The following is a 15,731-nucleotide window of genomic DNA, read 5'->3' as shown; positions in this document are numbered from 1 at the left end:
AAAAAAAAAAAAAAAGACAATACTGTATATAAAATGCAAAGATAAGGTCTGGGGCCAGTAAGATAGAAGCTATTCCACAGCTATTTGGCATTACAAAGCAGTATAATAATTAACAGAGGTCGAGATTTTCATCTTGCTTTTTATTACTAACTGACTGCCTAACCATGGTATTTTACCTTACATACAAAACTAAGATTTGCAAAAGCAGAAAAGAAAAAAAATTACACGTATTAGCAGAAACCAAAAGCCAGTCCATATACAATCAGAAAACTCTACCATTAGCAATATACACACACAAAGTTGGTCAATGTTCCCAAATGTCTATTTCAAATAAACAACTTTATATATGCTGCTTTTGTATTTAAATAAACATTTTCCATGTTCTTACTTATCACTTAACCGGTAACAAGGAATGGCTAGAATTTAGTTAATGAACTCCTCCCTTATTGGAAGATGAATTTTCACTTTTACATACAGCACTGTAATGAACACCATTCTGCATACAATTTTTTCCTTCTTTTTCCTTGGGACACTATCCCAGAAATAAGATTACCGGGTCAAAGGGTGTAAACACATTACCGAGCTGCATTCTGCTTCAACTCAACCGACACCCAAGAGCATACTCATTTCATTACAACTTCATCTTAGACATTGGTTCAACTTTTTTCCCAACACTATAGAGGTATAATTGGTATGTAAAACAACTGCGTATAATTAATGTATACAATTTGGTGAGTTTGGACATACACATACACTCATGTTACTATCATCACAATCCACATAATAAGCACAGCCATCACCTCCAAAAGTTTCCTGGTTAAACTTTTATTTGGTAATTCAGTAATTGTAAAAATAATATCTATTTTTAAAATGCTAAGTAGAACCATTAACAGAAAAATGCAACATTTTTTCATATACTCCTTCACCTACAATTACTCTTCTGTGACTTTTCACAAGTCATTTAACCTTCAGGACTCTGCATGTCTCTAAAATAAAAAAGACTGTATCAACCTCACTAGAACTCAAGGAAGTGAAAATTAGAAAAGGGCCATTTCTCACATGTGAGATTGGCAAAATGTCAAGACTGATAGGTTCCAGTGATAAGTTCCAGGCATTCTTGTATATTGCTGGTAGGTATGTGCATCTGAAACTAATCTGATAGTGTCTGTTAAAATTATGTACTATAGTGGCGGCCAGTTAGCTCAGTTGGTTAGAGCTCAATGTTCACAACACCAAGGTTGCCAGGCTGATCCCCACATGGGCCGCTGAGCTGCGCCCTCCACAACTAGATTGAACAACTACTCAACTTGGAGCTGATGGGTCCTGGAAAAACACACTGTTCCCCAATGAAAAAATTTTTTTTAATTATATACTATAAAATTATATAACCCAGATATCCAATTTTAAAACTCCTTAACCCAGGCATGCAACTTTTAAGACAATCCTACAGAAACAAAGGCAACAGTAAGAAAGAATATATGTGTATTATAGGATAGAGATTATAACAAACTAGAAAACCAGAACCACCTCAATGTCCATTAATATGGAAATTTCTGAATAAATTACGGCACATCTACACTATGGAATAGTAAGCAGGAACTGGAGCAGGTTTATTAATTTACAAAGATTCTATGATCTATGGTATGTAAGACAGTTGCTTTGTAATGATCATATAATCTTTTTTAATTCTTAAAGGAAAAGTCCTATGTATTTATGTATTTTAAGTATTTGTGTTTATCGCTACAGAGAAAGGTGCAGAAGATACAGCAAACGAATAACAGTGATTTCCTCAGAAGGCGGAAGAAGGAGAAATGATTCCCTCCCTCATATTCCTCGATGCTATTTGACTTATTATTATTTGGCTTCTTGGCAATTTTTAAATGTCCATAGATAGTAAGGATTTTGTTAAAGTTAAGCTGTACTAGATATCTCTCAAATTCCAATTAATTCCCAAAGCATGAAATTCTAGGAAGTGAGGCTCACAAAGGGGTCACTGAATCTGTAATGAATGGTTCAATTATGTCCAGTATGCCATAGGAGTAATGTAGGATAGCTTTGCAAGGTTTACAACAAAAACAGCTAATATATACTTTTAAAAGTTTTGACATATAGGAGTAAATTTAAAAAATTAACTTCTGTTAAAAACCTCAGCCCATCCTGCCAAATTCTGGATAAATGAAACATTATTTTATTCAAATCACTGAGCTGTGCAAAAAATTCCCACCACAAGTGCGTGAGAAGGTACACTGAACCCTCTCCCACTCACTCCTGAATTCATTCTAGTGAATCTGCAGCAGTCACATAGAAAAGAATTCCTGTTCCATGTACCCAAAGAGCAAGACTCTTTTAAATCAATTTCCTGCCCAAAAGAAAACAGGAAAAAGCACTCAAGATCATCCTAGTCAGTCTCTTCTAAGGGAAATCTTCTAATGAAGGGGAAAAACATTTTAGGAGGTATAGGCCCAGCCTTCCAATTTATCCAAGCTGAACATTTTCATCAATGTATGTTAGTTATAGTCCTTAAAATTTCACTCACATTGACGGAAAATACTCACACAAGCTTTGAAAGGACACTATCAACGCTCCTACGGGAATGACAGAAATGTCAACACTCGTGACTAGGGACAGTGTTCACATGTACCCCCATCGCAGCAGGAAAGTCACCAACCACATTAGTCACTATTCCCCACAGAAAGGTGGGGATTTTTTAATATTATAATCACCTTTGAAATTAGCATATGAAAAAATGAAATCTTAAACAGGGTGCAATTAAAGAAGTCAAAATCTTCAAATTAGAAGAGTCCCGTTTTTACACATACCATGTCTACAGTCTTCATCAGCTTGCCCATAGTTTTTCTGTAAAATAGAAGATACAAGATAAAATTAAGTAGTTCAAGGCTATTTAAAAGAGATTTTATCAAAAAGCTCGACTTTGTTTCAAAGTTTAATTATTAATGTTGCAAATTTAATATTCCCAGAGCAAAGCTAACTCACATGCTCTCTGAGGATTACACAATACTCTACAAATAAACACAATATACTTCCCTACTCCATTTATTCATACTCCTACTTCTCACCTTCTCTAACCTCAAATCACCAGAACCTCCTAAGCCCCCCTTCTCATGCTTAGCTAATGACTTTACTGCCAGAACCAAACCTATGAGGATAGAATTTCCACAGACTGTCACCACAACTACCTGCTTCCCAGCATCCTCTTTGCTTTCCACCTGTTACCAGACGAACCATCCATGTTCCTTTCTAGAGCCATTCTACCACTCTGCAGATCTGCTCTCTGTCCTGCTGAGAATATCACTCCAGCAAGCCTCCTCTACTTCTACATTGTTCATTGTTTGCTTTCTATTGGTTCAGTCCTATAAACAAACATACTATTATTTATCCCATCTAAAAAAATCATCCTCTTGACTTCATTTCTCCCACCAGCTACCATTTCATTTTTCTATGCCTCTTTGGGGCAAAATGCCTCAAGAATTGTCTCTACTCATGTATTTAAATTCCTTTCCTCTGATTCTCTCTTAAACTTACTTTAATCAGACATTCGCCCACCACTCCATGAAACAGCTATCAATGCAGCAATGACACGGCTGAACATCCCCTCATTTGCATTGACTTTCTTCACGTGGCTAGCAGGACCCCTTACTCTCTTGGCTTTCCTTTACCTCAAGGGTTGCTCTTCAGGCTGCTTTGCTGCTTCCTCTTCTCCCCAAGTTCCTAACACTGTTGCACAAGACTAAGTCCCTGGTCCTCGCCTCTTCTCTGTCTACACTCATTGCTTTGGTGATGTGACCCAGGCTCAAGACTTGATACGTTATCATCAACAGGCCAAGACTCTTAAGTGACTATCTTTAGCCCAGACTTCTCTCCGCAACTCCATACCTGCATATCTGACTGCTTACTCAATGCCTGCGGCTGGATATCTAAATGACATCTCAAACTCCGTAAGTCCAAAATGAACTCTTACCCTCCCCCAGAACCTGCTCCCCATCTACAGCCTTCTCTTCTCAGTTGAAGGAGACTCCATTCCTCCAGCTGCTTAGACAAAAAAATATCTAAGTTGTGTGTGACTGCTCTGCACGTCTCACTCCCTGCATTCAATACATTGGGAAATCTTATTAGTTCTACCTTCAGATTACCAGAACCAAACCACTTCTCACTATCTCCACTGCTACCATTTTGGTCGGAGCCACTGTTATTTCTTACCCCTTTAGAGCTCAATCTCAACACAAAAGCCAAAGAATTCCTGTTAAATCAGATCATGAGACTCCTCTGCTCCAAGTCCCACAACAGCTTCACTTCCTACTTCAAGTGGAATAAAAACCAGTCCTTGCAGTGGCCTGGAGGGCCCACGGGATCTAGCCCTGTTACCTTCTCACCTCCGTGCATGTCACTCCAGCAACCCTGGCCGCCTAGTGTTCCTCAAACATGGCAGGCATGCTTCCGCTCAGGGTCTCTGCACTAACTATTCCCTCTGCTGTCATACGCTTCCCCAGATTTCAACATGGCTCACTCGCTTACCTCCTCCATCTCACCTTGTCAAGGAGGCCTACCTTGACCACCAGGTTTAAAACCACAACGCCCTCCCTAACCTTCCTAGCCCCCATCTCCCTTGCCCTGTTCTACTTTTTTCCATGCAGACTGTTACCTTCTAACGATCTAAGGCATTTACTTATTTACAGTGTCAATTGTTTATTGTCTGTCCCCATACTAGAAAAAGTACCATGAAGAAGGGATCTCTTTCCTTTTCACCAATGTACACCAAGCACCTAGGAGTATCTAGCACATGGTATGCACTAAATAAATATCTGTTGAATAAATGACCCAAAATGCTATGCAAGAGTACAATTTTCAAGGCTTAAAAAAACAGCTGCTTGCCGTCAGAGATATTCAACAATCACTAGCCACTTCACGCATCTCCTCAGCCCCGAATTAGGTGATTTGTAGAGGGAATGACCAGCAATAGACTCCACTCAATGAAGAAGAGCGAGTTACATGGTTTAACATTGGCTTATCAACAGTTTACTCACCAGTTGCAAAAATGAGGCAATTCTGTAGAGAAGACTCTCAATTTTGATGCTTTCTATCTCCAGTGGACATGGCCCTGTGAAGTCGGCCATGGAGTACTGGCCAAGAGAAAGAAGGGCCTCTGTGCAGTGCTTGAGGGCCATCTCATAGTCCTGCCTCTTGAGAGATTCACACGCTTGTTCACATGACTTCTCAGCTCTTCTGTCTTCCATGACTCAGGGACAAAAATCCTAAACACAGGGAAAAAGAACAAGAGAAGGTTTTAAAAACTTACTAATTATAAATTCTAGCCCCATTCCTATCTCAGCTGGCTTAATTATCTATCTGAGTAGTTACCTCAACCAGCCTTTTGATCAAGGTTGCAGCTGAGCAGCAGCTATTGATGCTACAAAATCCATACGTCTCCTTTATATTTTATGATGTCTTTAGTAAGATCCAAGCAAAATGTCAACCATAAGTCAAGACTGTAATAATACATCCAACTTATAAATGAGACAAATTTATAAATGAAACATGACTGAATACTGCAAAGTGCAACAAACCATAAAATATTTTTTTAACCAGAAGGTGCAGAAACGTTTCATATCCAAACCTCCCAATTTCAGTCTTGTAATTAATTCCGTGACTGCAGAAAATCAAAATCTATATACTATGTAGGGTTTTTCCCACCAATATAAAAAAACTGGCTAAAATGCAAGTTTGAACTCCCTATTAATTCAATTCAGCAAACATTTCCTGAGGCCAGGCCCTGTACTAGCAGCACTGAATTCAAAGATGGAGCATGCCATCAGGGCTTTTAAGAAACTCAGATTCTAGCAAGAGAGGCAAAGCACAAATGAACAATTACAAGAACAACATTCCATTTGCCAAAAGGCATAAGCTGGCCTCGAAAGGTGAACAAAAGTTCACCACACAGATGATAGGGAGAGCATATGTGAGCTCTTCAGAAAGAAGAGTTCATGCGAAATCACCAAGAGAAAGTATAGGACTTAAACTACAGCTCTGTCAGAGGAGGAGGAGGAAAAGGGGAAGAAGGAAAGGAGGAGCTATGACTGACCTCAAATGCCACAAGAAGTGATGACTTTATCCTGTAAACAATGGACACGACGTAAAGTTTTTAAATAAAGAAGGAACCTATCATATATGTCCTGTAAAGAACTGGTGAGAAGCAGCGCTTGTCATTAATAAAAGACAACTAAGAGTCCAAGTAAGAGATATTGAGAATTGAAGTACGGCCTCTCCCTAGTTTTATCAGTCATTGAAGGAAGCAGAAAACCTGGGCAGAGAAGACCTAAAACGCTTTGACGTGACAATCATAATACTGCGTCAGGGGATCACCCTTGCTGACCTCCTGTCACAAGCTCTGCCAAGCACTGAGACTGCTTTTCCTTCCTGCTCCCACCTGCACCTGTCCCGCTCTTCCCTACCTTCTACCTTACCAGCCCCAAGGTCCTTACACCTATTCGCCCGTCCCACCTCTCTCCAGCCTACACACACTCTCCTGCCTGGCCTCTCCAGCTGTGGTGACAACCTGGCTCTGCCCTCTCCTGGCTGTTCCACAGCTGCCTACATGCTGTGGTGAAAGGTGAGGGGAGAAAGTTGCTAATGCACAGCCAAAAGACAGTAGCAGTGAGTGAAGCATGGTGACGGACATCAGAAGAGGTTTAGGTCCCTTCAACCTTTGAGATTCTTGGTGTATCAAAAAATGTAGAAATATCTAAGGAATGGAACGAGTTACTGAATGGATGGGAGAAGTGGATGGAGATAGTCTCAGAGACACAGAGGAAGAACTGAGGGTTGTTAGTTGGGAGGGGGTGGGGATGAAGGAGAAGGGGAAGGGATGAGACAATACAAATTGGTAATTACAATATGGCCTCAGGGATAGAAAAAGACAGTCCAAGGAATATAATCTATAATGTTGTAAGTATTTCTTAGGGGGCCAGATGGACCCATGTCCTTTTGGGGAGTCCACTTCATAGTCGATGTAGAGGCCTGACCACCGCATTGTATTTCTGAAACTGATGTTGAATAATACTGTATGTCAACTATAATTATATATATACATATAGTCTCGGGACATGGAGTAGAGAGCGGGAACGAATTCAATGGAATTGTAATAGATAAGCATGATATCGGGGGTGGGAGGGCAATAGATGGGGGCGGGGGGTTGTTACCTGGTGAGGGTGAAAAGGGTAACTATTGTATTGTTCTGTACACCTGAAACTAACAATAAAAAAAAAATTAAAAAAAAAAAAGGACTTTGAGTATTTGTTAGCATTTGTTAACTATGGGTAGCATCTATGTGGGGTACAATATAATATTCTCTACTTTCCTCAGTTTCAAAATTTTTATTCAAAAAATACCAAAACATGGTTTTTAAAATTACAAGATATTTTCAATGTTTATATTTAACAAATTAACACTTTTAACATGAAAAATGAAATCTGTTATTCACAAGATAATTCAACAAACATTTAGAGTACTATGTTCTCAGTCTTTACATGGCCTCTCTTTAAACATCCTCAGTTTTCCTTCAGTGGGCTATAATTCCCAGTTTGGTTTAAGGGAATTTAAGTATTTCAGTTGTGGTTGGCATTTATGCCCCATATATAAACACGCATGAATTTGGGTGAGATCAATTATGAAACAAAAATTATTTCTATATTACCACACTGACTTTGGACATAAGAATGGCATTGCAAGATAATCATTCATTATATAGGCCAGGCTTGATGCTCTTGACATTTTGGACTAAATAATTCCTCATTACGGAGGTCTGCCCTGTGCATTGTAAGTTATTTTATTATTATTTTTTTAATTGGGGAACAATGTGTTTTCCCAGGACCCATCAGCTCAAGTCAAGTAGTTGTTTCAATTTGGTTGTGGAGGGAGCATCTCAGAGGCACACGTGGGGATTGAACTGGCAACCTTGGTGTTATGAACACTGCGCTCTAACCACCTGAGCTAACCGGCCACCCCCATATTGTAAGATCTTTAGCAACATCCCAGGCCTCTACTCACTCGATTTCAGTAGCACACCTCCCGACTTGTGTGTGACAACTAAAAATGTCTCCAGACATTAATGAACCTGGGGGGTAAAACTGTTCCTGGTTGAGAACTACTGATATAGATGAGCATATAGTGTTTGCCTGCCAGGTAACACAGTAGATGGATAAATCAATGAATACCACAGGCCCTAGAATTAGCAAATCTTACCTATAAACCTCCCAGCCCACATCTAGAAAAAGAAAAGAAACACTAATAACGCACAAGCTAACTTCTTCCTGGGGAGAGAACGCAGCACAGTGACCCAGAACATGGGCTCAGAGCCAGAGGACTTGCTTTCAAAACTCACCAGCTCTGTCACTCACCAGCTGCCACCCACCAGATTCATGGCCCAGGACAGGTGACTTAATCCCAAGTATCTCAACTGGCTCACCTCTAAAATGGCAAGATGACAACCAACACCCTATCTCCTATGGTTACTGCAAGGATTAAGTGAAATAATATGCATCAAGTGCTTACAAGAATGCCTGGCACGCAGTAAGTGCTCAATAAGTGTTAGCTATCGTTAGTCCCTAAAATTCCAAATTTTCAATTTATATAAAGTGGAAATCACTTTACTGATTTCAACATACATTATATTTGTAGAAAATAAAATATCACTCTATGTAACTACTTTACCTACTTGACAGACGACTTACTTTCACCTATTTTCTCCATCTCAATAGACTGATAATGATCATGCAAGAATAGCCAGTGGAGGAATAAGTGCATTTGTATACCACTCATAAAGATGAGCTAACCCCTAAAACTGGCTATGAGGGGAGAGCGCAAAGACTGCTGTCAACCTAAGTCGCCAAATACAACATATTAGCCAGGGAGATCTCAATAACATTAACATACAAGTAGACATTAGGAGAACTATCCATTTCAGGAGCTTTGGGGGGAAATGACTTAAATTTAGAGAAAGTCCCTGATCCTTTAGGCTCAGGTGCCTACCTCAGAAGTCGACGGAAGGTTTCTATCGTAACTGCCTTTGGTAATCTGGTCCTGACCATTAGTTTCTAGCTCAGGCCTGCCTGAGCCTCACTAGGCTTACTTTGCTGGAGTGTGTATCTCAGTACAAGGACCTCTGTTCAGCTGTTTTCTCTGGTTTTCAGAAAGCAGCATGACCTTGTTACACACACTGTGCTGGTCCTATTGAGCCTCCCTCAGGGGGACAGAGAGGCCCAGGGATTGGAGCTGAGTCACATGAATCACACCCATGTAAGAAGTACCACATCTGCCCATTCACTGTTAAGTCCACCCCTATATACCTTGATTCTTTCTCTTCCTGTTAAAAGTAATCCAATTTTCACTAACTTTCTGCAAACTCCTACCCCTGTGAGGAACACAGACTTGGAAGATGTAGCTTCCTAAGCAAGAAAGCCTGAATCAGAAACCAAGATACTAATCCAAATCCACTAACTCCCATGATCTGTTGCTGACCTGTTGAAGACACTATTAGTCTCACTTTAGTTGTTTGGCCACCCAGTATCCACTCCTTTTCCTGGTAATAAAAGCCCATAATTACCCTTTGAGAATTCACCTCCCCCCCACTCTCAGGCCCCATGCTTCCTGAAGAGCTGACTCCACCAGGGAACCAAGGGGTGGCATGTGACCAGAACTGGCCAATCCGAGCCTCACAACCCTAAACACAGGGATTGGCTCAGGGTAAGACGTGTGACCCATTAAGAGCCGATGAGAAATCATAAGACTTTTGCTGAGGCGCCTAGTAAAGAGACAGGTACTCTTTTCTGCTGAATCTACAATCTAAGAAGCTACAGGGGCTGCATATGCTACGGCCATTGTTGTAACATATAGCACCTGTAACTGAAGCCTATACACGAAAAGGCAGAGTTGATTCATGGTGGGAAACTGAGTCCTGGTGACATCATTTGAGCACTGAATCCAGCTAGCTGTGCCTGGACTTTGCAGTTAGGTGAGCCAAGAAATTTCTTTCTAGCTTAATCCAGTTTTAGGCTGATATTTCAGGCAACTGGAGCTAACTGATGTATGTATGCATGTATATTGATTAGTACCTCACAGTATGTAAAAACCAAATGAGCTGATAATTGTCTTCAAAACTGTATATACAAGATTATTAGTAACACTGGTCACAATTATTGATTACTAATAAGTGTAAAGAGAAAAAAGTAGGCATAGGAGGGAAATGGCTTAGTGTGATATTTGGTTATTCTGCTTCTTGAAAATATAATTCTAAAACATACAAACTTTATCATAAAGCTATTTCAGCAATAATAATAATAAGAAGAAGAAGAACCATTTGCTGAATGCTTACTGTGTGCCAGATGCTGCTGAAAAGACTATATTCATGCAATCTAATTAAACCCTTATAATGACCTTAAAAGGTGCATTTTATCATCATCATCATCATCATCATCATCATCATCATTCCCATTTACAGATAAAGAAACTAAAGCACAGAGAAGTTACTTACCCAGTTACACTGTAAATGAGAGAGGCAGGATTTAAATCTAAACAGTCTTGACATGGCCATGACATTCAGAACCCACAATCAAGGCTCTAATGATGTTCCAATGGAAGAGAAACTCAACTCAGGCACTCCCAAAAGCATCAAATGTGAATGTAAAATATCACCATTTTAACTCTGGAACACTCTTAAAAACTAATTTCCTACATAATTCTGCATTATAAAAGTATACATATATTAGCGACGTTAGTGATCATCATTTTTAAAAAGTGTGAAAAACCTCACAAACTTAAGCCAGTCATCTCCTTTGATTAAGCAAAAGTCATAATGTGCCCGCAAGTCTCGGGAGTATGCTAATTAGTACCACCTTTCTATAAAATGATAACTTTTGCACCTTCCACAAAAGTCAATTCTATGATAACATTCTTATCACTAAGCTAGTTTTCACCACTTTTATAGAATAGAAATGTTTCAAAATCTATCCATCTCAATATAACCCAAAAATGAAAACTGAAAAATTTGACTTTATCAAAATTAAACATTTTCCTCTTTGAAAGACACTGTTAAAAGAATTAAAAGACAAGCTAAATACTGAGAGAAAACTATTTGCAAATCACATAACTTTGAAAAAGGATTTGTATCTCAATATATATAGCAAACTCTCAGCACCCAACCATAAGAGAAAGCAACCCAGTTAAAAACTGGGCAAAAGATTTAAACAGACACTCCACAAAGAGGATACAATGATGTCAAATAAGCACATAAAAATATGTTCAATGGCATTAGTCAGCAGAGAAATGCAAATTAAAACCATGATTATACACTACTACATACCTATTGAATTGGCTAAACTTAAAATATTGATAAATATCAGTGATGTGGAATACGTGGAACTCTCACACACTGCTATTGGGAATATAAAATTGTACAGCCACTTTGGGAAAAAGGTTGACTGTTTCTTACAAAGTTAAAAATACATTCACTATATGATCCAGTAATCCCCTCTCCCCACAGTTACCCTATAGAAATGAAAACATGTTCACACAAAAATCTGTACACAAATGTTTTTAACAGCTCTATTCATAACTACTAAAAACTGGAAACAACCCAAATGTCCTTTAATGAGTGACAATGGAAAACCACTGAGCAATAAAAAGGAACTTTCAAAACATGCAATAACTTAGATGAATCTCAAAGACAAAGTAAAAGAACCCAGTCTCAAAAGCTCACATATTATATACTTCCATTTATATGATATTCTCAAAAACACAAAACTATAGGGATGGAGAGAAGGTCAGTGGATGCAGGGGTGATGGGATGGGGATGGGTAACTATAAAAGGAGAGCATGAAGGAGTTTTTGAGGTGATGATACTATTCTGTATCCTGATTGTGGTGATGGGTACACAAACTATACATGTGTTAAATTCACAGAACTGTATACCAAAATTAAAAAGTCAGTTTTTCTGTATAATTTTAAAAATAAATTTTTTAAAAATTATTTTTAAAGCATGAATCTCAATGTCACAATGGACGTGTTCTCTAGAAACTGAAAAGAAAGATAAGCTTGTTGTTAACAAATGGAAAACCTATACATTTCCCTCCCCATGGTTTTAGAGGCAAGAATGGAACCTGAGAGAGAATGTCTCCAAACAGAACAATCACTGAAGTCACTTGGCACAAAATTTAGGATATGTGTGAAGAATTCCATCATAGATAATTGGTCCAGGATCAAAAGTATATATTGGAATAAAAGTGAAATCAGTAGTGCACCACAGAGGTGGTAGGCAGACTGGCCTGGAGACTAAGACAGTTTCAATAACAGATGATAAGAAAGGAAATGACTCCTAAGTATCATTCTCCTCCCACTGCAGGCTTCTTTCTGTAACAGTAGGAGAATAACCACCAGGCCAACTTGAAATCAAGTCATGAAATGTACTTTTATTTTTTTTAAAATCAGTTATCTTCCTTAAATTTTCTTGTTAATGTAGTCATGGTCCTCCTACATTTCAAAAGACCTGAACCTTATTTGATTAGAGACAGACTTCCAAGAAAATAAACTCTGATCAAATAGCAGGAGCCAACAGTAACTAAACTTTCAATCTAAATTAAAGATGATTTCTGTATCTCGGTCTTACACACTTGTCTCCATTAGGAAAAAAAAATTATCTACTGCATAATTCACTTTGGGTGGGATGAATCTGTTAAGGTTTTAGAAGACTGGTGAGTTTTGCTAGACATTACTACTAAGTACTTTGACAAAAATTACTCATGTCCATAATCGGTTCTTGATTAGGCCCCAAGTTATCTTTAATTATTAAACTACATAAACAATAAAACTATAGGAAAACTTAAAAGACAAATGTAATTAAATACATAAGTTTATTTACATATCTAAAAAATAAACATGTAAACAGAAGAACTGTTAGGGAACAAACTAGAGATTCACATTTTTTTAAAACGTCAGTAATCTGCCTTTAAACTGCCTCATACATTATTACTCTCCCTGTGGAAACTCCATTATGATTCTGAAAACAAGGCTATACCAGAAAGTAGTAAATGTATTGTGACGAGAAAAAAAAAAAAAAGCAAAGCCAGAATGATACGGGGACATCATTAAAAAAGCCACGTGACCTGGCGCGGCGTCAGGGAAGCGTATCAGAACGTGCCCTCTCATCCCCACTGAGCAGCATGGCCTCAGTGAGACACTAGTAAAAGTATGTCATGCTCCCTCAGGGAGGAAAAACATTAAGAATCAGTACTCTAGAGATGGCACGGCGATTCCAAAACGCCTGTAAAATAAGTTCCAAGCTTATTACTAGATATCCAGGCTACCCACAGCCTGGCTACAACCTAACTTTCCCACCATTCCCCACACAAGCCCCAAGCACAGTCCAGATTCTGAATTTCCAACAATGCCCTTCCCTCCCCTGAATGGCCTTTCCCTTCTCTCTCTGGACCTGAATCCTACCCAGCTTTAAATGAATATTTCCAGGCCTAATTCCCTAAAATGCTCTCCTCCCCAAACCAGCATTATTTCTTACAGAATGATCTGGCCTCTTAATCATCTATTAGCTTGCATTAAATATATCATGTCAGATGCCTTAACTGCCCAACACCACTCTTATAAATAGAAGTCATATTTTATTTTACATCATTTATAGCCCAATGGCAACCATTCAATTCACTAAAACCATTCAATAAATGCTTTAATTGAATTTCCCAAAGAGATGACCTAAAATAACCTAAATGCCAAGCATTCCAAGATGTCCTGTACCAAATTCAGTTCTCATTAGAATGACAAGTCATAAAGAGGAATGTTGTATTATCTTTAAATGTATCTGCTTTTATCCCAAACTGGAATCTGTGGTTGTATGGAATACATGGGCAAAATATTCTGCAAAGTAATAAAGTTTTATTTATTGTACTGTGCTTAAAATTCAGCCAGACTTGCATTTTTCTCTAAAACTCTTACAGAATCACTGAGTATGCCAGAAGCATTAGAAGAGGGGCTAAGCCTACTGAGAAGAAAACCAGAAACTAAGACGATAAATTATATTCTATTTTGAATAATCTCTTTCATAAACAGGCTAAACTCTCCTAAATTCCAGAATGAATAAAATTCAATATATTATAGCAAAGTAAACATTTTAAACACATAAAAGAAATATCCTGATGGACCTTCTACCATCTGTTTCAGTGACTAAAATGATAAAAAGAACTAAATTTTTGAAACATTATACCAACAGCCAAATCTAAAAATTCTTTTTACATCTATTACTTTGATTTTACCTGACCCATAGCCTTCTTAGTTTCAATAATTCCAAATTATTTCTTGAAAAGTTTGAGCCTCCTCCCAAATCATTTAATATACTTACTAATCAAAGATATGAAAAAACAGAAACCCATATTTACAAAGCAAGCAAATTATATTAAAAGACTGCCTTTTAGAAAAGATTGCTGCTTGCCAAGAAAATTTTATTATAAAACATTTTCTGTTCTTTTTATTACTTGTCCCTTCTATATTATGTGTTTAGACATGTATACACATCATAATCTAAAACAGTTTACCTTTTTAAATAAAACAAATCAATATAAAAGAGCCAACCGAATAATTAAAACAAAAGGATACCACCACCACCATCATCATCCCTCTTAAAGGCTAGCTTCAATTTATCAATAATCTATGTTCTAAAACAATATTTTCAAATCAGATGTTTCAAACTCAGAACAGTTTCTTACAGAAACAGTGTTAAGAACAGGGGTTATTGGAAAGATGTAAAATTAACAAAAGCAGGCTACAAAATGGTATTTATAGTGTAATCCCACTTTGTAAGTAACAACAAGCAAATTATAAAATGATGTCATCTATAATCCCACTTTTATAAAATGTGTATCTGTATGTACGGAGTATTTTACATAAAAAGCCAAGAGAGATATGAAACAAAATATTAAAAGTGAGTATCTCCTCCAATACCCATAACTCCAGTCTAATCATAAGGAAATCAGACAAACCCAAACTGAGGACTGAAATACCTGACCAGGAATCTTCAAAATTGTCATAAAAACAAGAAAAATCTAAAAACCTGTCAAAACCCAGAGGACATGACAACTACATTCAACAAGGTTCCTAGATCTTTGACCAGAAAAAGGGTTTTAGTGGAAAAACTGGGAAATCCAAAGAAAATCTGAAAATTACTTAATACTAATGTTCCAATGTAGTTTCTTAAACTTGACAAATGTACCAGAAATGTAAACTGTTAACAATGGGGAAACTGCGTGAAGAGTATATGAGAACTCTGACCTACAAATGACAACTTTTCTGCAAATCTGAAATGATTCCAAAATTAAAAGTAAAAACTGGTATCTCTGAGTGGTCAATTACAGATTTTTTTTTTTTTTTTAGTTTACCTGCATTTTCTAATTTTTCAACAAGCAACACACTTCACTGTCATGAAAAACAAAAGGGTGGAGGGACTATTCTAGATTAAAAGAAACTAAAGGGACAAAATAAGCTCGAGAAACAAAATACATTTTGGGACTAAATGGGGACTTATATGTTGACCTGACATTGGATAGTATAACCACTAGTATTACTGAATTATTTTCTAAGGTGTAAGAATGCTATTACGTTTATGAAGAAAAATGTCCTCCTTCTTAGGAGACACATGAGGATGAAGTTCCATCCAAGATGTC

General features: G+C 37.8%; 1 protein-coding gene across 4 annotated transcripts in view; it reads right to left on the bottom strand.

Annotated features, from left to right (window-relative positions):
• HELZ (helicase with zinc finger) overlaps positions 1–15,731 on the bottom strand; it is a 157,944-nt gene that overhangs the window by 129,613 nt on the left and 12,600 nt on the right. For all 4 annotated transcript variants that reach the window (XM_019637764.1, XM_019637763.1, XM_019637762.1 and 1 more), the window contains 2 exons: positions 5,043–5,270; positions 2,820–2,856 (listed from right to left, as the gene is read on the bottom strand). In XM_019637764.1, coding sequence (XP_019493309.1) covers positions 2,820–2,856; positions 5,043–5,252 — 247 coding nt within the window. In that variant the 5' untranslated portion in view covers positions 5,253–5,270. The remainder of the gene's footprint in view (positions 1–2,819; positions 2,857–5,042; positions 5,271–15,731) is intronic.

The sequence above is a fragment of the Hipposideros armiger genome, unplaced genomic scaffold (assembly GCF_001890085.2).
Source record: "Hipposideros armiger isolate ML-2016 unplaced genomic scaffold, ASM189008v1 scaffold_34, whole genome shotgun sequence".
NCBI classification, from domain to species: Eukaryota; Metazoa; Chordata; class Mammalia; order Chiroptera; family Hipposideridae; genus Hipposideros; species Hipposideros armiger.
The sequence above is the reverse complement of the archived record's forward strand: the minus strand, read 5'-3'. Positions and strand labels throughout refer to the sequence as shown.